The 23,791-nt window shown below is 36.8% G+C and overlaps 1 protein-coding gene and 2 long non-coding RNA genes across 3 annotated transcripts; all 3 read right to left on the reverse strand.

Annotated features, from left to right (window-relative positions):
* Window positions 1-1,872: 1,872 nt before the first annotated feature.
* LOC145550497 (uncharacterized) lies at window positions 1,873-3,235 on the reverse strand. Its single transcript, XR_014086385.1, has 3 exons — window positions 2,884-3,235; window positions 2,271-2,307; window positions 1,873-2,090 (listed from the first exon to the last, which is right to left on the reverse strand). It is a non-coding gene; the product is annotated as an uncharacterized LOC145550497 (long non-coding RNA).
* Window positions 3,236-7,308: 4,073 nt separating this feature from the next.
* Window positions 7,309-9,814, reverse strand: LOC145550494 (uncharacterized). Its single transcript, XM_081604406.1, has 4 exons — window positions 8,879-9,814; window positions 8,661-8,729; window positions 8,183-8,329; window positions 7,309-7,506 (listed from the first exon to the last, which is right to left on the reverse strand). Exons 1-4 carry the CDS (start codon window positions 9,383-9,385, stop codon window positions 7,309-7,311), a joined length of 921 nt encoding a protein of 306 aa, XP_081460532.1. The 5' UTR covers window positions 9,386-9,814.
* Window positions 9,815-11,669: 1,855 nt separating this feature from the next.
* On the reverse strand, window positions 11,670-12,554 carry LOC145550496 (uncharacterized). Its single transcript, XR_014086384.1, has 2 exons — window positions 12,245-12,554; window positions 11,670-12,152 (listed from the first exon to the last, which is right to left on the reverse strand). It is a non-coding gene; the product is annotated as an uncharacterized LOC145550496 (long non-coding RNA).
* Window positions 12,555-23,791: the final 11,237 nt, after the last annotated feature.

A 23,791-nucleotide genomic window follows, 5' to 3' on the forward strand; every position in this document is an offset into this window, starting at 1 on the left:
CATGTCAGCATAAGACATTTGTGATGCACTTTTTGTATCTCTTGCATTATGCTGAAATACTGGTTTGGCAGTGTTTCCATTAGATAGTGTCACAGAGGATAAACTGTTTTCACTTATATTGTTTACCTGCTGTCGTTCAAAAGACTCTCCAACTGACTTGTTCTCCGAGTCAGTACCTGTCACTTTATCGCTCTGAGGCTGTTTCTCCTTCTGCCATCTGAGCTTCTGAGCCTGGGAACGCTGATTCTTTCTGGGCATTGTTGTTTAGACTTCTGGACAGGTCAGGCAGGAAACAGCAACTCCAATGGTCGTTGTTGATCTTTTTATCTCAAGATAAGCAGATACAACACAAAACTACACCAATGCACTTACAATCAATGTATTAGTGTTGAATAGCTAGTCAGTACAAACCTGTGAACAAACCTGAAGTTCAGTCCAACGTCAGTAGCAGCAAGCAGGAACACGAATTAGGCAGCTCAGATAAAAACTGAGCTTTACTTCAGTCCAATTGGAATTTTGTTCAATAAAGATTTAGCTCAGAAGATTAATTTTCAGTTTTTAAATGTATACAGATCAAGTATTTAGTTGATCTGTTTCAGAAATTATTTAAAATAGAAAATTATAATCCAATTTTGAAATAGAAGTGTTTTTAAACTTCAGGTCCAAATCAGATTACTCAAAAAGACGTCTTAGAAATATCAAAGTTTTACGTTTTTTCTTTTTACTGTTTTTGACTTTATGCCAATAGTGCTCTATAAATATATTTTGTCAGACAAGACCAGAGCTTTACTTAAGTCCAATTAGAATTGGAGCAATGTAGTTCAGCAGAAAGCAAACTTTGCTTTCAATTTCAAAATTTATACAGATCAAGTTTTTAGTTGACCTGTTTTGAGTAATTATTTTTGGCCAATTTTTAAATGGAAGCTTTTCAAACTTAAGAGATTACTCAAAAATGACGTCTTAGATGTGTGAAGCTTCCCAGTTATTTACTCTTACGGTGGAGAGAGGTAGACAGGAAAGACAGAGCAGTGAGAGGGGAGATTCTCTCAGATTCTCAATGATAGTCAGATGAGTTACTGATGAACTCGATAGAAGTAGGATTTCTCAAATATATAGCCACAAAATCAATGCCACAAAATTCATGTCACAAAATCAATAGAAGAACTGTTCAGAGGTCACAGGACGTAAGATGTGAGTGGAAAACAGATCTAGTTACTGGTAAACTAGATTAAGAGAGACAGGCAAACATCAATTTGGCAGTAAACTGATGGTTGAAGAAATAAAGGGAACTCTGGTTACTGGTAAACCAGGCTCCTGAATTCGGAAAAACCAGGCCACCTATTGGGATGCTGGTTTTTGAAGAAATTCGTAGGAGAGTTTAGGGATGGGATAGTAAAATGCACAGTAAATGGTTTTCCAGATATGTTGGAAGGAAGAGGAAAGGAAAAAACACAGTTGGAAAATTAAAATGCTTCCGACAGTGGTTAGAAAAGAGGGTCCGTGGAACACCTGCGAGACAAAGAACAGCCAATAGACATCAAAATGAAACATTCTCAACAGAGCAGCTTCTGGGTCAGATTTCATCTGAAAAGGTTCAAACTGTGAAGAGATTCATACCTACTACTATTGTGAACTAAGCTTTGTGGTGTGAATTGGGTTGTTGCTGTGTTTTCATGACCTTTATTGAAATAGTTCAATGAATGTAGATTATGATATTCTTACTGAAATAAGATGCATCCCAGCATACCAACAGATAAAAGAGCCAGTTGCTTTAGCAGAATTTAATGTTGACTTGACCTTCTTCATCACAGAGATTAAAGTGAGTGACAGAAAACCTCATCATGAGTCCAGAAAACAACTCAGAGGGTTGTTGCAGTACTGAGTCATGTTTCTTACAGGGTTTTGGACAACAGGGTCGTCATGTGAGCATAACCAACATATCCTGTTTGAATCTAATTTAAAGCAAATGTTTGTGGACATGATTTTATTCAAATTGTGTGTGAGTCAAGTTGGATCAGCTGTGACAGCTCGGCTGATCCACGTTGAAACATCCGCTCACCAGGGAGAAAGGTGTTTGGGTCCACTTCTCTCTGTGAGGGAGAGTAGAAACAGTTTGTTATTAGCTGACCAGAAAACCTTCAGGAGTCCAGAACACACATATCCGCTAAGGTTCTTTGTCCTCTGTACACAAGCTGCTTTGATCTAGACATTTCTGGACGTTTCAGCTAACTTTTTTAAATCAAATAAAGCCACATGCTGCTAGTACTCACCTCACTGAGCAGAATTTGGTGGAAATATCTAGGTTGTCTGAAAGGAGGGAAATAACAGTTAAATTTATTGAATTTATTTAACAAAGGCACATAGACAAAACAGACTAACGTAAAAAGCAGCAGTCCTATGTTTGCATCACTCTGCTTCTGCTGTGAGCGTCTGTCCCTAATAGGGCCATTTTAATAGTGCATTTGAAATTCTATTGCAATGAAGAGTTGGGAGTGACACTATTACCTTATTTATGTTTCAGACAAGGTTCTGTCTAAGAGGATTTTTTAAAAAGACATCGAGTCTGTTTTTTAGATACTAAGATTGTAATGTATATGGATTTTAGACAGCTCATAAGATCACCACCTTGTTACACATTTGTTTAGTGCACAAAGATGGTACAGTCCAAAAAAATATTTCAACAAAATGAGGAAGTTTGCTAAAAAGCTTTAAATATTTTCAGTCCAATTTGTGAGATTTCTGTGTTCATAAAATGTTGGTTCAGAATGAAACTGTCAAAAACATTCAGGTTTTCCACATTGTCACTGTCTAATCGTATATTTCCAAATTTATTGTTAAAAACATTTGCGCTCGACAGGCTGCTGAACTTTGCAATGTACTTACCAGGCAAAGAACGCTGGTGAGCAGTTTTCTTTCATCTGTGAAAAGACACTGTGTGTTATCTCACAATTATTGACTTGATCAGAAAAATACACAACACGTTGTGTATATTTAGGTGAATTCCAACAGTTAACACGTTAGAATGGTTTTCAGTTAAGACATATAGTAGGCGTCAATGATAGCATATCATGCTAACGGTCGGCACCCATCAGAAATAGGAGGGTTAGCGGTTTATAACTTCATTATGGTATGGCGATTCGTTAAGAAGCGATTATTAATATCTTTAAGAATGAAACCGTCTTTCATCTCTTACATTTTCTGATTATTGCAAGCCAGCTCTGCACGTCACAACCCAAGAACAAAGCAACGTTATCGAACAGCCTCTTAAACGGCTGACAGTCCGTTTCAGTTGAACTGAAAAGTCTAAATCAACTCCGAGGTTACCGTAGCAATTTTATACATAGTTAGCTGAATAGAAGCTGACCATGAAGACAAATACTAACATACATGGTTATAAATTAAGTCAATTGGAAATACCCTCTTCAATCTGAATGGACAGGTTTTCATACGAGTGATACCGTCAATTTAGCATATGCTAATGATTGTTTGCTATCAGAAAAACTCCGTATAGCGGCTTTCAGCTTTATTAAGTTACAGCCACACTTAAGAAGCAATTATGTAATAACTATTTGACAAGGAAACCGTCTCTCATTGTTTATAATTTTATTATCACGACAGACCCAAATAACACACCGCTTACCTGTGGGGACAAACGAAGAAGTGAGAAGGTAACGGCAAAGAACGTCACGTCATGTGTCAGAGGCATTCAGGAGGACTCGGATATTTCCACTTCGATTACGACTGTGGCTTTTACATGCTTGTTAAATCAATTCAAGAAAGATTTGGCACCAATTTTAAGTCTCATGTACAATTCGGGTTTTGAAACAAACATTTTGAACTGCATTTATTTTTATCGAATTAGAATTAATTATAACATTCAAAATTATATAGACTAATTATTAATTCCCTTCGTTACTTATGCCTTACTGTGACTTTGTTGAAAGTTCAAAATGTATTGGCATAAATTGTTATTAAATAACACTACTTCTTCATCACTGTCATAAAAAAATATAAATAGAAAATATAAATGTAATTTACTGTGGAGAGGCGCTCATCAAATGCTGGTGACGTTCATTGAACGCCACTTAAAGCCACTCAACTGCGCATGTCCATAAAGCCGTGGCAGGTTAACGTGTTCTTGTTTGTGCTCTTGTCTCGCCACAGACATAACAATTAACACACTAAAGCAGGACTGTCGGCAAAAGCGGGCATTGGGAGAAATTATCCACCTCAGAGTCATGGTCACATCCATACTTATAGGTCTTTTTTTCTTCATCCCGCAGTTAATAAAATTAACGGCGGCTAGGATTACACAAAACCACAGGTGCAAACCGGAGGTGCAAACCATTAAGCAAAATTAAATAATTAGATTCAAAATCAGATATACTCCTTATTTCCCTTCGTTACTCATGTTTTACTGTGGCTTTTATTCAAAGTTCAAAATGTATTAGATTTAAGTCTTATTAAATAGCATTGCTTTTTCATCACTGTCATGAACAGCGCTCTGTTGATGAGTGTTGATGAGTCTCAGCGTTATGTGTTTAACAGTCACGATGACGTATCAGCGCATTTAATCAATCATAACACGCGGTTTTGTTACTGGAAACCATATTCAAACATCTGTCAAAGCTTTATAAGCAATTGTATTTTTTAAGTATGTTTTTATTACATAGTTCAGCATATTTAAATATGATTAGTGGCTATAACAATAGAATAGGAATAGAATATTCTGATATTGATGTATGAAGAGCAAATTACAAAGAACAGCCGTTCATAAATTAATAAATTAATTAGAAATAATGTAAACTGGAAATAATTCTCTATTATTATAATTACATAAAATGTATTCTTTTGTTATGTGTCTGGTCCTTATCTTACTGAAACACCTCTGTCATTGTTTTAACCGTGTTATTTTAAGATCTGAAGCCCCTCCGTTTTATTTCTTCTTCTGTGGTATTGTCTTTAAATTGTTTGCGCCCCTTAGCCCTCCCCTTTTGACATGTCATGTTGTCCTGCGGGAAAGGTGTGTGCTTTTCATTTTTCCATCTAAATACATTCAGTTTATTTATTGATCTATTAAGTTAATTTTTGTTTTATACTTTTGTTTGGTGTAGGACTTGGAGCGGGCAGCCTATAACACGGTTGTTTTGTCTGTATTTTCGTCAGAAATAAACCGAGAATCATCCGCTTGAAAGAAACTGTGTCACGGTCCATTCACTCAAAACCAGCACAACGCAGAAAAGTATCCGGTTACAATAGCGATACATATATATGTAAATATAGAAAGATAAGTAAATATATATAAAAAATGTCACAAATAAATAATGATTAATATATATATATATATATATATATATATATATATATATATATATATTATATATATATTATATATATATATATATATATATATATATATATATATATATGCTTCAAGAGATAGTCTTGAAGAATGGCTATGAGAATTATAAGAATTGCAAATATGCACTCTTGAGAATACATATTTTCTGTATGACTGCTGCTGATATACAAAAAAAATAGAAAGACTCTTAGGTAGGAAGATTGACGCTTCGATTCATATATTAACAATAATTATATTGTTTTGCCCTTGTATCTGCGTCTCTTCTCATCAACAGAAATGTTAATGGTTTTGTCATTTTCAATATGAACCTCTCGCTTGTTTGGGTTGTCATTATCCATTTGAGCAATACTCTCAGGTTTGGATTTCTCCGTAAAAAAAACCGCTACACGTGTTTTTTATTTTTATTTTTATGGTCCGCTAAAGGCTTTCATCCTTCAAAAACTATCCGGCATACAATTTTTGCCCAAAATGTTATGGTTTTCCGGCTAATTAAAATCAGCTGACGGATTTAAAGGGGCGTGTCCATTTACATGCCCTGTCATCAAATACGGTGTAGAAAGTAAATTTTCGGTCGGCTGACCGACAATGTTCGGTATGACTTGACACAGAGAAGACTCTTAACTTTGGATACTTGAAAATATTGGCTTTGTAACCTCACGTCAGGGTCGAAATTCACCTGAAACCCCCTCCCATGCTCTCTGAATGAATTTTAGCAGCTCTGAATGAGGTGCTAACAACGGCGCTCCTGCTTCAAAGATCACACGAGCCAAGCTGATTACCCTCTCCGTTGTCTTCCTGCTTCGTGCGTGGAAACTAAAAGCTAAATGGTGCGGAGGGGATTTCTCCAACCTGACTGTGCAGAAAACCCACGTTTTGGGAACTGATAAAAGTGGTATTTTTTATTGTGATCTCTTACTTTATAGTAGAATTTATATAATTTTAATGCTTTGAGGGGGGAATCTTAAGTTTTGAGATGGTAGGAAAAATTTTGCTGCAATTTAGTCTCTGATTTGTGCGTGATTTCATCACAATGTGAGGAGTCATAGAAAGAGCTGTCAGTTCATTGTTATGTATATTACACAGTGCACAATGGTACATTTTGCATGTATATGGTGTAAATGAAGGTTTGAAACTTTGTATAATATATGGGCACAACTTCTGCCGCAAATAGGAACTGCAATTTGTTTACATGTTAGCAACTTGCTAACCGACTTTTTTCAGATCTTTTACAGTAGCTGCGCTGTTACAGACTTATAGAAATACGTGGTTTCAGTTGTACTTTAACGTTTTCTCCCTTTACTTTTAAGCACAACACAGCAGGTTCACAGCCTCACCATCAGAGTCTAATTACACAAACACCAAACACGCACGCACACACACGCACACCACACACACACACAACACACACACACACACACACACACACACACACACACACACACACACACACACACACACACACACACACATACCTGAATAACCTGAAAAAAAGTCAAAAAGTGAAGTTTAATTCATTTTACCCCCTCTAGCGCCGGAAGAGTTGAGAATATTTAAAACAGGCATAAAACGTTGTGAATTAATGCATGGAAAAGTGATATGATTGTATAAGTTAATTTTCATCATACTACTTTTTAGACTCACAATCACTGAATAAGTGAAGGATTTCCACTTGTATATATATATGGTGTAAATGTCATGACCAAAGTTTATGTTATATGAAGAAAGTGTCATTCAATAGTAATCACCAATTTAATTTGAACAGATTAACTGATTATTTTATGAACTATAACAAAGCAAGCAAAAAATTCTAAAAGACCTGAAATTTCAAGAGTGAAACACAACAAATACCTTTAAAAGCATAAACAGAGATTAGTCAACAATTTTAATAGTGAAAAAAGTTGAAAAACTGAACTGAAAACATTTATTTAAATTGCAATTATTTTTGATTATTTTTTTATCTCATTTCCGTGAACCTCAATATCCACAACAAGGCTCCCGTCTTCCAGCATTTCATCAAAAGGACTCCACAAATCTGCAGCAATCCGATAGACTTCATCACTGTCCAGGAGGACATGTTTTTCATTTTCGTCTTCAGTGTCCATGACACCAATGACTACAGCCGCTTTTTTGTCTTCCATTTTTTCCTGTTAATACAGTACAAAAATATAGTATGTTATATTAGAAATATAATCAGGTATGTCAATTTTCATGTTGTCATCTAAAAATAAGAACAAAAGACGAAAACCAACACCAAGGTTAAATGTCAAATAACAGTAGCAACTTGTTTGATCTTTTGCTATATATACTATTTCCTTCAGGTTTATGTTTTTTTAAGTCCAAGATCATTTGTTTTGTGCATTTCAGCAATCAGCAAGTTCAAAGTTATTCATATAATAAAATATCATACAGTCAGCAACTGTAAATGAAGCAACAACAACAAGCATGACATTTGGTCACACACCATCATCAAAAACATTAACATTGTGGATGTTGGTTCCAGATTTGTGGTGCATTTATGTTAATTGTTGTTTCTCCTTTATTTAAGTCTTCTTTTGGCAAAGCATAATAGACTTGAGTCAGAAAATATTGAATGGTTTCCAGGATATCAAAATATGTAATAAGCCATTCCATAATTGTGAAGTTGACAAAAAATTACAAGGTTAGCTCTGAGCAGTGGCACTTTTCACACTTTGTGTATATCTCCAAAGTTAGCAAATAATTTTAATTAGAATGCCTCAATTTTAAAATATATGCACATTTCGCTTTAAATGTCTAAATCTACTTAAAATTAATTTACTTCTTCATGAATTGACAACATACCTGAATTGTTGTAAAAGTTGTGCTTTGCAGCTGTAATCCATAGCCAGAATCCTGGCACCGAACATGAGTAATTTTGACCTGTTGGCCAATTGCCAGTTCCACCAGGGTTGCTTCCCTCCAAAGGGAGACGGGCATTGTGCAGCTGCCCTGTAATTAAAAGAATTATTGACAAAAAAATTAGAGATTTATCCAAGAGTTCTCAAAAAGTCAACAAACAAACAAAACCCACCAATCTACCTTTTCTGACCAGACGCTGCAAAATTCACATGCAAGCTGGTTCATGACACAAAAGCTGGTTTTATGTCATGAACTTGACACACACACACACACACACACACACACACACACACACACACACACACACACACACACACACCCCATTTCCTTAGGCACTTACCTTTTTTTATCCAAATATTATTTGTTTTAAAAATAAATGACAACTGCAGCTTTGAACAAGTCTTAAAACAAGTTATTATACCTCTTTCAGCCGCACTGTCCGGATTGGCACCATCATTTTTCCCGACATCACAAGCCTGACCGCAGCAAACTGAGAAGTACAAAGAAAAGTACTTTTAGAGTTCGCATATTGTTCTGTAATGGGGCCTTTCATGTTATCTTCTACCCAGTTGAGATTTACAGTTAGCAAATTAAGTCCTCTCTTATGGAAAAAATTAAGAAATATAAGAAAAATCCTACCTCCACAATTTCCCCTTGCACCGTCATCAGTCCTTTTGACTCTGCTGCCTTCTCCAGATGGGCCATTGGTGCTGCTGGGTTTAAAATGGCCTCTGCTTTCTGTAAAAGCTCTGGAGTGATGTTCACCTTCGGCCCTTTATAAAATTGCGTGGCGGGAGTGACGTTAATGATAAGGGGCGGCTCCGAGCCCCTGAGAGCGTAGCTCCTCATCACATAAGATTGGCCCTCACAAAGGTTTTTTGAATTTTTTTCAAATATAATTATTTTTCCAATCGTTTGCCCATCTGTGACAGTTAGAATTTGATTTTTCTTTTTCTGTAATACCTTTGCTTTACCCTCCTTTACTGCCCAGCTAATTACTTTTTCTTCCTCTCTTATCTTTATAACTGCGATGTTTACTGGTGGTGGCCTGTAGATCGGCGATTGTGCGCGGTTTATTATGGTAGATAGAGCCATCCTAGGGGGAAGTGAAGGACAGAAACAAAATGTCAGTATTACAAACCCCATCAAGAGTCAACAGTGTCACCTCCTCAGCCCCACGCTTTAATGGGGCAAAGGACACATATTAAAGCGAAGAAGCTGTTTACCACACAATAAACAGCAGTTTCAACTGAACAGGCAAATGGTTAAAGAGCTGTTCAACACTTTACAGCAGATAAACACCTGATAAACGGTTTAGCCGTTGAACCAAAATCCTGTATTCAGTATTCAGTATTCAACGGCTGAACCGTTTGTTCCAAAGAAGTCACAGTTAGGCTTCACCTAACAGTGTTAATAAACGGACATTCAGTTTTAACTGTTAGGTAGTTTAACCTCCGCCCAACGGCAGTTTTAACGGCAAGTTAAAACTGGTGGTGGCGCCACCGGTTTTAACTATAGAAGTTAGTTATTAGATTTATTATTATTATTTATTATTTAATGCTTTTATCTAGGACCACCGACTTAAGAACGCCTTTTAAATCTCACCTAGGGGCCGATAGAACTAAACATTAAAGGCTGGTTGCTACAACTCAACGGGCTGGCCCGCTTAACTATCCACCCGTTGGACCGAGGTGGGCGGCTCCCGATTACACGTCATGAAACAATTGTCAATAAATAAAGTTGTAACATTTTACTTCCGATTCAATGTTATTACATTTACCTGTAGCTCGAAACATATGAACATAGCAAATAACCCAGAAATTAAGAATTTAGACAAAACTTACTTTTGTCGTCTTCTGGAAATGCTGAAAATGACCAACGGCGATTTGGATGGAACGTATTTATAGCCTACATGCAGCGCTCACGAGCGTCTTCACATCCAATCAAATAAGGAATGCAGCCTTTACAGTCAGTAGCCAGATTCGACTTACAGTCGTGATTAATTAATTTTTTTACTTTCACAAGGAGGAATCACAAGGAGGATTGTGATTCCTCCTTGTGAAAGTAAAAAAATTAATTATATATATAATATATAATTATATATATAATATATAATTTTATATATATATATATATATATATATATATATATATATATATATATATATATATATATATATATATATATTCTTTTATTGTCATCATTTATTCACGTTGTTTCCGTATATCAACTGCAACTGCAGTCATCCCTCTATAATGTCCACCGGACTCTCGGTTGCTGTCAGCTGTTCGTTGTTTGGGATTCCCTTAATTTTTTTATGACTCAGTGATTTCTGATTGGCTGCCTGCAACAGTCACACCCCGCACATCGAACCGGGCCCGTCAGCAATTGCGGGCATTTTATTAGAAATTCTGCGCCCAGTCATTCCACATCTCTGCTGAAAGGTCCTTTTTTCTTCTTCTTTTCTTCCCCGCACTTCCAATATCTATGCCTTAGGTACACTTCCTTTCAGTAGTCACAACTGTTTAATCCAATTTTTAGCAGGTCATAATCAGTTTTTCCGAGCCCCATTTAAACGCAACACGAACGCTAAAACGATCCTGTAATTCCAAGCAGGAAATTACAGGATCGTATTCATGCTTTACTGTGGCTTTTGTTCAAAGTTCAAAATGTATTAGATGTAAGTCTTACTAAATAGCACTGCTTCTTCAACACTGTCATGAACAGCGCTCTGTGACTGTGATGAGTGACTGCTCTCACTATTGTCGCTGACGAGATTTAGGGCGGCCATCTTGGAGCGGTCCACCCACTCAGCGTTATGTGTTTAGCAGTCACGATGACGTATCAACCTATTTATTCGATCATAACACGCTTTTTTTGTTACTGGAGACCATATTCAAATATCTATCAAAGCTATATAAACAATTGTATTTTTAAGTATGTTTTTAATACATGGTTCAGCATATTTAAACTGTCAGTTCATTATTATGAATCTAATTATGTCAAAGTGGGAAGTGTTAAACTATAAATACACTTTAAGTGGTGTTTTAGAAAAATAGTCATTCCACTAATTTTATACTAATTAACAGAAGCCAAAATTTGTACAAAACCTGAACTCTTTAAAAATGTTGAATAGTGAAATGTAACAAGAAGCATAAATTAGCAGGAGCTGAAATTATCACAGAAACTCAAATTAAAAATGTAGCCCTAGGCGGAAATTCAACCTGTAAGACTCTTCCGGCATCACTTATCACCACGGCTTCATCCCAACCAATCAGGACGCACCACCTCTCTACCTCCATCCAATCACCTGGCAAGAGATCCTTCAAAAGGCGAAGCAACCACAGATCCACCCGCTTCAGCCCTGCTTCAACCCACCTCATCCCCGTTTCCACCACCAGCCACCCAGATGCCTCCAGGTCCCCTCAAGACTCCTCTCTCCAAGCTCCGCTCCACCACCAGTGACTGGGTCCGGGGGAAGACCTATCTGAGCTTCGTTCGAGCCGATCATTCAAGCTCGCTGCAATTCTCGGCTCGCAGGTCTTCCGCCGGTGTCCGAGCGCCAAATTCTCGGTCCAATAAAATTGTCTAACTGCTGTTTCTCTCTCTGTGTGAGTCTCTACAGATTGCATTCTACTTTCACAATGAGAAAGTAATTGATATTATCTGTAAATATTTTTGGAACACATAAATCAAGGGAATGTTTGAAATTGTTCAAATTGACGGCAATAAACAAATCGACATCAATAAGCTTATGACAAAAGTTTATATTCTTTTATTGTCATCATTTATTCACGTTGTTTCCACACATCAACTGCAGTCTTCCCTCTATATTGTCCACCGGACTCCTGCCAGATGTTCTTTGTTTGGGATTCTTTTCCGTGCTTATGACTCCCGTTTTCTTATTGGCTGCCTGCAACAGACAGGAATAGGCAACAATCATTTATTGAGAGGGATTTATTTGTGGTAAAATTATTGTTTGATACTTTCCATGATTTCTTTTACATTCATTCTTATATCTGCTCTGATGCTTCTCTTCTCCACATCAACATCCAGAGGCTGCCAGAGAGCAGGAGAAATGTTAATGGTTTTGATACATTCAAGAAGAATCTCTCGCTTGTTTGGTTTGTCAGTCTCCATTTCGACAGTAATCACATATTTTTTATCATATATATCCACCTTATTCCTAACCCCCATGAAGCTTTGTATAATTTATGGGCACAACGTTTACTGCAAACCGGAACTACCACTTGTTTGGTTAGCAACTAGCTATTTTCAGACCATTTAGGCAATGAAATATATATATATATATATATATATATATATATATATATATATATATTAGTCACACTCAGAGAAGGTATACCATAATTCAGCTGAAGAAGCAAAAGTTTGTGTGCAACGATAATTATTTGAAAAAGTAAAAAAAGTGAAACAGAACTTGAGACAGAGCGTAAATGGCACAAAAGGAAATTAGTGCAAACCCAGAAATAGTTGAAACAATTGAGTAGTAAAACAGCAAATAGATTAAATTAGGGGAAGCACAAAACCCAGAAATATTTGCAGGAGTAAAACAGAGCAAAACCAAAAAGATAAAGGGTCTAAAGAAGCAGAACATGTTGATATATGAATTGCTGAAATTGATTAAACATTGCAGAAGAGCTTAGAAGATAGTAATACATGTAGAGTAGAAGACATACAGAAAAGTAGACAAGCAAAATGCATAGAAACATAGAAATAGTTGAAACGATTGAATAGTGAATATACTACATTAAAAAAATATAATAGTGAATTAATAGTGAATTATACTGTATAAATTATATAATATATAAATTATAGCAGAATTCAGCAGAAGAAGCAGGAGTTTGTGTGCAACCTGAATTATTTGGAAAAAGTCAAAAAGGGAAACAGAGTTTAAGAAAGAGCATAATTGAAACAACAGGAAATAAGTGCAATCCCAGGAATAGTTGAAACAATTGAATAGTGAAACAGTAATAAGTATAAAAAATTAGTGGAAACAGTAAACCAGAAACATTTGAAGGAGTAAAACAGATTAAAAGCAAAACGGATAAGAAGAAGCAGAAATGTTTGATATATGAATTTATAAAATTGATTAAAGATAGCAGAAGATCTTAAAAGAAAAGTAAAACGAGTAGAACCAGAAGGAAAACAGAAAAGTAGACAAGCAGAAAGCATAGACACAGATAAAAACAGAGCACAAGAAGAAAATACATTGAAAGAATAGGAGAAAGTGTGACAAGGTTGTACTCCAGAGGAGTTTAACAGAAAACAGTAAAACCTGTTGCAATAATGGTAATAATTCCATAAAGTAGACACTAGTGGCTACATTTTAATGCATAAAATATTTCTCTACAGTGAAATATGTATGAACAGCATAATTTTGTTTATAAAAGAGCAGAAAAAGTTCAAAAACGGCAGTTACTAGAGTGGCCACTCAAGTAACTGAAATCAGTTACAGAGTTCCACCATAGGAAATAATGGGGCAATAAATTTGCACAAAAGGGCAATTATTTCAAAAAGTGCAATAGTGAAGTTTACCAAAAGTCATAGCACCATTCTCCTGAAGGAGCTGAACGTTTTGATATATAAATTAGTACAATTAGTGAAAGATAGTGAGAGTAGTTAAACCATGAAAAACGTACGGAAGACAGAATAATAATAATAATAATAATAATAAAGATAAAGAAAAACAGAATCACTATAAGTGAGAATGCATTGAATGCATTCTCACTGATAATAATAATAATAATGAAAAACAGAATCACTATAAGTGAGAATGCATTGAATGCATTCTCACTGATAAAGAAAAACGGAATCACTATAAGTGAGAATGCATTGAATGCATACTCACTGATAAAGAGACATTCTATTAGGTGTAGAACATTAGGTGCCTGCCATGCAGCTATTGTGCATGGCAGGCACCATGCACAATAGGTGCATGGTGCACCTATTGTGCATGGCAGGCACATTGTGCATGGCAGTACTGACTTGCATCGCAAGTCAGTACTGCTCTCCTTATGCATTGCTATGGCATGCCCCTAACTAGAAAATTCCTGCAGAAATTTTAAAGGGGCATGCCACAGTGTGCCCGTCGGCTTTGAGCCAGTGTTTTTATGCTAAAAATTAGCATTCATGCTAAAGAAAGCTGCAACGTAATCAATAACCTGTGGAGAGGCAGAAGCATGTTGACTAAGCTGTGCTTGTACCATTCATTATGTTAAAATTGACGCACAAGCTAAAATTAGCCAATATGCTAATGTTAGCTTAAATGCTGGCAGTAGCATGTGGAGCATCAGGACCATGTTGTTTTAATTTTACTACTTCATTCAGTATACTAAACATGTCTAATTAATGAGAAATTAGCTAAAAGCTAACTTTAGGTAAAAGTGCTAGTGCACTAGTCAAAGACAGTTTAATGCTAACTTTTGTACAAATGCTAATGAACTGCCTTGCTGCGCAAGGCAGTTCACTATCCTGAAAAATAAATAACATAAAAAAAGCTAAAATTATTGCACCGCCATAGGCGGTGCACTAACACGAGGGGAATATGCAGACTTTAAATTTGAAACTTTCAGTAAGCTTCATTTTAACTACCACACCAATTCATTGTGTAACAGTAGTTTGTTTAAACCAGTCCCATAAAGCCCACAAGAGCAATAACCTAATGTGAAAATTGTCAGGGCTTTTATTTTGAAATTTTCATTAAGCTTCATTTCAAGAAGCCACACTAATCAAATGTGTACCTGTAGTTTGGTTAATCCACCTCTATAGAGCCCCTTACAGCAAGTAGATCTAAATGCCAGCTCATCCCTATGTGCTATTTGAGAGTTCCGCCATATTGTAGTTCTGACCTTCAGTCATTGTCGTTCTAAAGAGCAGCTCAACTATCGTGTGAGTGAGACACAAAGAAAGTAACTGCGCAAGGCAGTTCACTATCCTGAGAAATAAATAACATAAAAACGGCTAATAATATTGCACCGCCTACGGCGGTGCACTGACGTGAGAGGAATATGCAGGCTTTTATTTTGAAAGTATCAGTAAGCTTCATTTTAATGACCACGCTAATTCAATGTGCAACTCTGGTTTGTTTAAACCAGTCCCATAAAGTCCAAAAGAGCAATAACCTGATGTGATAAATGTCAGGGCTTTTATTTTGAAATTTTCAGTAAGCTTCATTTTAAATAGACACACTAATCCAATGTGTAACAGTGATTTGGTTAATCCACCAAAATAATGCCCAAAACAGCAAGTAGCTCTACATTCCAGCTCAGCCCTCCTCTGTCATAACTGAATGATCCACCATGTTGTAGTTCTGACCTTCTGCTCTGCCCTCTGTATTAAGGTGTTCCACCATGTTTAGAACTACAGAGACCTTGTAGTCCAAACCAGCAGTTGCCATAGCGATAAAGCCTCTGCCAACTGCTGTGTGTGTGTGAGAGACACTTCATGCAACTTTGAGAACACCCAGTCACTTTTTAGACAAAAGCAGTCCAAACGACCTCTTACTGTTCTGGTTCCGTAAGGCCGATCCAAAAACCGTTTGAAGCGTATGAGAGGGCTATTTGTCGTCTCCGATAGTCCTGGGATTCATATCTGTAGTCATTCACAATAATTGCACTGATGACAGAAATATGGTGTGCGCTGAGCTCAGTCATTTGTCAAAAACCTATATTAAACACTGAGGAGGAGCGTCAGTTGGTCATGTCCCATCACTTTACTCTGAAGCACCTGGACAGAAAACCGTAAGCTCTAGAAAAATTTCAAAAACATTTTACCGGAGCAGGCATTCGGTGCGATTTCCTGACCAACTTTCATACCAATAGCACAGGTTTTGCGGCCATGAGAGCGATTTCAAAATTATTTTTGGGTCAAATTCCACTCTGTTCCTCACTCTAAAAAAGCGGCAGTTGGTGTCAGTTACACTCTAACGTTTCGGCAGTTGGAAATTTTGCTCATTATTCGCTTTTTACGTCGCCGTTGTAACTCCGATCCCCAATAAAAGTAATAGCTCCCTTCTCGGCATCGAGCCGCACGATTTGATACCACTTTTGTGGGTGGGCACGCAGCGGTACGAGCCGCATTAACGGTGACGGAAGAATAATAAATAATAAAGAGACATTCTATTGGGTGTAGAACAATAGGTGCCTGCCATGCAATGCATGGAGGCAGTACTGACTTGCTTTGCAAGTCAGTACTGCCTCCTCTATAGCCACCGCGTGGTCCCAGCACCGCCTTCCCCCAGCCACCGCTGATGCTCTGACGGAGCAGCCGAACCCGCCTTCCTTGAATTACTCAGTGTGTCATGTTTGGCATTGCTCACAGACAATGCACAAAAATCTGTTGCAGATTGGCTGCAGCAAGTAGAACAGGGGTCACCAACCTTTTTGAAACAGAGATATACTTCATGGGTACTGAGTTATACAATGGGCTACCAGTTTGACGCTCTCTTCTGAAATAACAAATTTACTCAGTTTGCATTTTTAGTTATATATTATCAGTAATGATTAATGATACTGATCCATGAGAATAGTCATCCATGAGAAGACACTGTTCATGTTAATTTCTCACAATAATTAGCAATAAAAACAAGGTGGGAAACAGATATCAATATTCAGCACTTTATCTCTTAATCTCAGTAATTGAGTGATTCTTTTTTACGGCAACATTTCTGCCTCAGGATTTTTGAAAAAAAAGTATTGTTTTAAATTTTGAATATTTTGTAACAACACTGACATGTTTCACAATATGAAATTAATAATGGGCAAGCTCAGGAATAGATAAATTAATAATTACATGTGTTTTTTTCACTATTGTCTCTGGATGTGTTCCACCCTGTTATGAACATTTACATATGGACCACAAATAGTTAAAACATTTAAATTTTGAAAAATAATGACTTTTTCTTAGAAAGTGTGTGTCTCTTTTACTATATAAAATGTTTTATTCTTGAAATTGTAACACATCATGAAGTTACAAATAATTTATGACTGCATTGTAAAGAAAACTCTATTTACTCATTATTACTGACAGCATTGAAAATATTGGTAATTTTAAAAACTTATACCAACATTTGCATTTATTGGTCTTCAACTCCCAACAGGGCTCAGAAAAATCCACAGTACTTAATGTCTCTGTAACAATATTTAATAAAAACATGTGTGGAATGGAGCATAACATGGTGGATTATCCCATAACAGCGTGGAAAATCAGTCTTTGATTCTAAAATCTGATGATTTTCATTATAAGTTGCAGGATTGGCTCTTTCAAGTTAAAGTACAGGTAGAGGATTTTTCCTGGCTCTATTTGGCATGAACATGTGATATCCCTAGAGTGGATTTTTCCATGACAGGTACTCATTGTTCCCCTCACAGGAGTCAATGGATAGGCTTCAAACTTGGTCAGTTGGTTCAGAAGGCATGCCCGATTAAAAGTTATCAAAATGGTGAGTTTTCGTGCATGCTGAAGGGGTGATACTAGAGGTCAAAGTTCACTGACTCAGCATAAAATAATAAACAGTTATATCTCCTACAAAGAAACTCACAGAGCCACCAAACTTTCTGTGTGTGATCACCTTTGGATGCCCTACAAGAACCAGTTGTGAAATTTTGAGATCACTTAAGCCACGCCCCCTTAGAACAGGAAGTGTCATGTTTTATTGTGATCGGTCCCTATCTGACCTCTTTAACTTAATCAACATGAAACTGTGTCCACAAACAGAAGACATGTTGGTGTCTTATGGTTTCCAACGCTGTTTGTTTTGGAGGTAGCAAGTGGGCGTGGCGGCGTGGCGAATATACCTGTAACACCATGTCCATACGTTTGGCTCTGTATTCCACAATTGTGAGTCCAGCTGCACCGAACTCACTGAGATGGATCCTTATCCAACTCCGGACAGTAATCCAGTGCAATATTTGGTGGGCGTGGCCTAATGTCTCAACAGCGCCCCCTAGAATAGTACATCAAAGTATGTGGTCGTGGCTAAGTTTCAAACTTTGGCTTTGTGCCATGAAATACTAAAATGCAATAACTTCTACAGGAAAAGTGACAACTTCATCAGACTTTCCATGTCTCATTATTGGCCAGCCTTGATCACATTCACAAGGTCATATGATGACATCACCTTAGCCACGCCCCCCTCCAACAGGAAGTCACCTGTTTTTGTCTGCCGGAAGTCTTTTACTCTGACTCAAATGGGTTCAATGCTGTGCTAATTGATATAAAATGACATGATGATGATGAACTCTGAGTATGTTGGCTGCTAGCTGAAGCATGTGGGCGTGCCTTATTAGCAAATAGCAATGCTAGCCATGTCTACAATCGACTCTAAATCAATCAGGCTTCATGTGATTTGCACCAGATTTTCTATGATCGACTCTGGTGAACCTCTAAAGATTAGATTATAACTTGACTCCACTGCACCCTTTTGGTTAATGAAATAGCTGTATCTCCTCTATAAATTGGCCAATCTGCATGAGATGTTGCAGGCTGCAGTAGGGAGCACTGCTGTAAACACAATGTAGCTAATGTCAACACAAGTGAAAAGATAAAGTATCAATAAAGCTGTTCAGACGCACAAACATTCTCCCAAAACTTAAACTATCATGATTTGTGGTTGTTGGTGGTGAGGATGAACACTGAGACCCAGGTGATGATGATGATGTTTATTATATTTAATAAAGAGAAGCTCAAACACAGTCCAGTACGGGCAACACAGCAGGAAATCTTGCACACATCTAATACAGGTAGCCACTGATAAAACTGAAGACTGAATGTGACAGCGACATTATAACTTGATTCCACTTAGCCCTGTAGGTTAAGTGGAATCAAACAAAACCAAACCAACTTTATTTACAAATAACTTTAAAACAACCACAGTACTGTGGAGTACTGGTGAACAGCAAGCATTGCTAGTCTTCTAACTAATAAGAATGCCAGTCTTCTCATTAATAAGGAAACCAATACCAGATGTCAGTGGCAACATGGCAGTGTCATGGCAAAGTTCAATTAAAATATTGAGGAATTGTGTTCAATTTAAAAGTGTGTTCGTTACATATAACAGTTATAATTTTTTTGAAATGCAGCAGATTTGGTCATGAGTTCAAAATGTGATAAGATTTATTTAAAAATCTGTAACTTGATTCTTTTTTTGCGGCAATTATGAAACTTGGTACACATGTGTATCTTGTAAGGATGTACAAAAAAGTCTCTTGGAGCCATGGTCCAAACCCAACAGGAAGTCGGCCATTTTGGATCAAAGCCGCCATTTCCGGTTTTCATAGACGTCGCATCTGATCGAACTCCTCCTACAGCTTTTGAGATACAGACTTCAAACTCGCTCAGCACACACTTAAGACATTGAAGATAAAAAGTTATCAAAAGAATTCTCGTACATCAAAGCATGTGGGCGTGGCTAAGTGTCAAACTTTGGCTTTGTGCCATGTAATACTAAAATGCAATAACTTCTACAGGAAAAGTGACAACTTCATCAGACTTTCCATGTCTCATTATGGGCCAGCCTTGATCACATTCACAAGGTCATATGATTACATCACCTTAGCCACGCGCCCCCTCCAACAGGAAGTCACCTGTTCTTGTCTGCCGGAAGTCTTTATTTTACTCTCACTCAAATGGGTTCAGTGCTGTGCAAATATATATAAAATGACATGATGATGAACTCTGTGTATGTTGGCCGCTAGCTGAAGCATGTGGACGTTCCTTATTAGCAAATAGCAATGCTAGCCATGTCTACGATCATCTCTAAATCAACCAGGCTTCATCCAATTTGCACCAGATTTTCTATGATCGACTGTGGTGATCCTCTAAAGATTGGATTATAACTTGACTTCACTTCACTCCTTAGGTTAATCAAACAGCTGTATCTTATCTCTACATTTTCTAATCTGCATGAGATGTTGTGGGCTGCAGCTGGAAGCGCTGCTGTAAACACAATGTAGCTAATTTCAACACAAGTGACAAGATAAAGTATCAATCAAGCTGTTCAGATGCACAAACATTCTCCCAAAACTTAAACTGTCATGATTTGTGGTTGTAGGTGGTGAGGATGAACACTGAGACCCAGGTGATGATGATGATGTTTATTATAATTTAATAAAGAGAAGCTCAAACATAGTCCAGTACGGGCAACACAGCAGGAAACTTGCACACATCTAATACAGGTAGCCACTGAAAAAACTGAAGACTGAATGTGACAGCTACACTATAACTTCATTCCACTTAGCCCTGTAGGTTAAGTGGAATCAAACCAAACCAACTTTATTTACATAGCACTTTAAAACAACCACAGCTGATGCAAAGTTCTGTAAATTAAAACACAACAATAAAAAAATTAAAACATACAATTTAAAACTAGATCTCGCTGGTATTGAAAGTAAAATAGATGGTGCAGTGGTGTAAGCACAGCAGCTATGAAGGTTACCAGCCTGTTTGGTTCAACCTATCTCTGTGACTCAGCGTTTTCTGACATGAACTTCATCAAGAACAAACACAGAACATGTCTCACTGATGCACATCTGAAAGATGCACTCACAGTTGCAGTTTCAAGTTACACACCAGATTACAGAGCACTGGTGAACAGCATGCAATGCCAGTCTTCTCACTAATAAGGAAGCCAATACCAGATGTCTGTAGCAACATGGCAGTGTCATGGCAAAGTTTAATTAAAATATTGAGGACCTGTGTTCAATTGTGTTCAATTTAGAAGTGTGTTCATGACATGTAACAGTTACAATTTTGTTAAAAATGCAGCAGATTTGGTCATGAGTTCAAAATGTGATAAGATTTATTTAAAAATATGTAAGTTGATTCTGTTTTGCGGCAACATTCCATGTCCCCATGTTTTGCTTACAATTATTTTTTGTAAAATGCCAAATATGTACAACAAAGTATTTTAATTACACATTTAGATGTTTTCACGCCAGCTGGAGATGGGCACCAGCAACCCTCCCCTGCCCACTAAGGGACAAGGGTGCAGAAAAATGGATGGATGGATGAATTGAGATGTTTGCCATTATTCAAATATAAACAAAATGGCTTTTAAATATTAACTTGTTCTTTACACACCTTTTTGTTGACTGACATGTTCAATTTCATGTGTCCCCAGTGCAGCGTAATAGATTTCCTCATGACATTTAATCTGTAATATATATATATATATATTTATGTTTTTCTTCAATAAGTTGATTGACTGGACTACACCTTATTTTAATATGCAATTTAATCTACTGAAACTATTTTCACATTTGATATTTTCTTAATATTATACATGTCCCAGTACTAACTTTCCACAATGTTATTATGTTTGATTTCTGCCTTCAAAAAGTCTGAAATTCCACAAAAACCATTTAATGTAAGTGACATCAATTGGTTCTGATGTGAATTCAACCATGGAAAACAAAGCGAGCTTCAACTGTCACCATCTGTGTACTTTTTCTTATCTTAAATATGTTAAACCTGTATATGTAAAGCTTAAAGTTCCACCCTGTTAGGAAAGATTGTGAAAAATTTTTATTCAGTAGAATTTTAAAAAGCATAATATTAGATTTAGGTTTGTTATTTTGTTGAAGGTTAGCTAGCTAAATGTTTACCACATAAAGAGCTAAAGATGAATTAGTTAGAAAGTTCCACCCTGTTATGTTCCACCCTGTTAGGAAAGATTGTGAAAAATGTTTATTCAGTAGAATTTAAAAAGAATAATGTTAGATTTAGTCACTAAGGGTTTGTTATTCGGTTTAATGTTAGCTAGCTAAATGTTGACCACATAAAGAGCTACAGGTAAATTAGTTAGAAAAGTTCCACCCTGTTATCTTCCACCCTGTTATGTTCATGAACCAAATAAGGTAGAAATTAGGGTGAAAAGAAATAATTTTAAGTCAAATAAAAAATTTTGAGTTGATGGAATAGAGTTGCAGAGTAGTCTGAGGTATTATCAGATGTCTTTGCCATTTGTCTGTTTTCATTTCACTAGTTACCCCCATTTACTCATGTGAGGGGAACAATGAGTACATGTCATGGGAAAATCAACTACAGGGATATCAAATGATCTTGCGAAACAGAACCAGGAAAAACACTCTACCTGTACTTTGACTGAGCCAATCCTGCAACTAATAATGAAAATCATCTGATTTTAGAATCAAATACTTTGATTTTCCACCCTGTTATGGTACAATCCAGCATGTTATGTTCCATTCCACACATGTTTTTATTAAATATTGTTACAGAAACATTAAGTACTGTGGATTTTTCTGAGCCATGTTGGGAGTTAAAGACGAATAAATGAAAATATTGGTATAAGTTTTTGAAATTACCAATATTTTCAATGCTGTCAGTAATAATGAGTAAAAAAGGTGTTTTCTTTGCAATACAGTCATAAATTATTCGTAACTTCATGATGTGTTACAATTTCAAGAAAAAAACATATTATATAGTAAAAGGGACACACTCTTTCTAAGAAAAAAAATCATTATTTTTTTAATTTAAATGTTTAACAATTTGTGGTCCATATGTAAATGTTCATAAAAGGGTGGAACACATTCAGAGACAATGGTGAAAAAACCCACATGTAATAATTAATTTATCCAATCCTGAGCTTGCCCATTATTATTAATTTCTTATTGTTAAACATGTCAGTGTTGTAACAAAATATTTAAAACTTAAAACAATACTTTTTTTTCAAAAATCCTGAGGCCGAAATGTTGCTGCAAAAAAGAATCACACAATTACTGAGATTAAAAGAGATAAAGTGCTGAATATTGATATCTGTTTCCCACCTTGTTTTTGTTGCTAATTATTGTGAGAAATCATTAACGTGAACAGTGCCTTCTCATGGATGAGTATTCTCATGGATCAGTATCATTAATCATTACTGATAATGTATAAGGCAAACTGAGTAAATTTGTTATTTCAGAAGAGCGTGTCAAACTGGTAGCCTTTATATGACTCGGTACCCATGAAGTAGCTCTCAGTTTCAAAAAGGTTGGTGACCCCTGATTTACTCGCTGCAGGTAAATCAGCAACAGATTTTTGTGCATTGTCTGTGAGCAAAGCCAAACATGACACACTGAGTAAATTCAAGGAGGGCGGGTTCGGCTGTTCCGTCAGAGCACCGGTGGTGGCTGGGGGAAGGCGGTGCTGGGACCACGCGGTGGCTATAGGCCGAGCGGCGCTTGGCTGCGAGGGCCGCTCGATGCTCCGCGGAGCTTTAATTTATACTTGTTTCTCTTAATCATCATTAAATCAATATACAAGATTTGCCATTATTTCTCAGGCCTTTATTCCATTTTCTGCATGTACCTGGACAAATCTCACATTCTCATACCAGTTTTCACGACACCCCCTCCATGACATCGGATGGTGCTTTGCAGAAAACACAAAGTTTGACTACCAAAAGTCCAATTTATCACTACCATGGATAGTTAGGATGTCTCTTTCGTAGCAAGTCACAGGAGAAGATTACGGCATCCAGGTGTCCACAACCTCATACTCCGTCAGATGCGATGGTGGAGAAGCCCAGAT

This window comes from Poecilia reticulata, unplaced genomic scaffold, assembly GCF_904066995.2.
Source record: "Poecilia reticulata unplaced genomic scaffold, P_reticulata-male-v2 Scaffold_58, whole genome shotgun sequence".
NCBI lineage: Eukaryota > Metazoa > Chordata > Actinopteri > Cyprinodontiformes > Poeciliidae > Poecilia > Poecilia reticulata.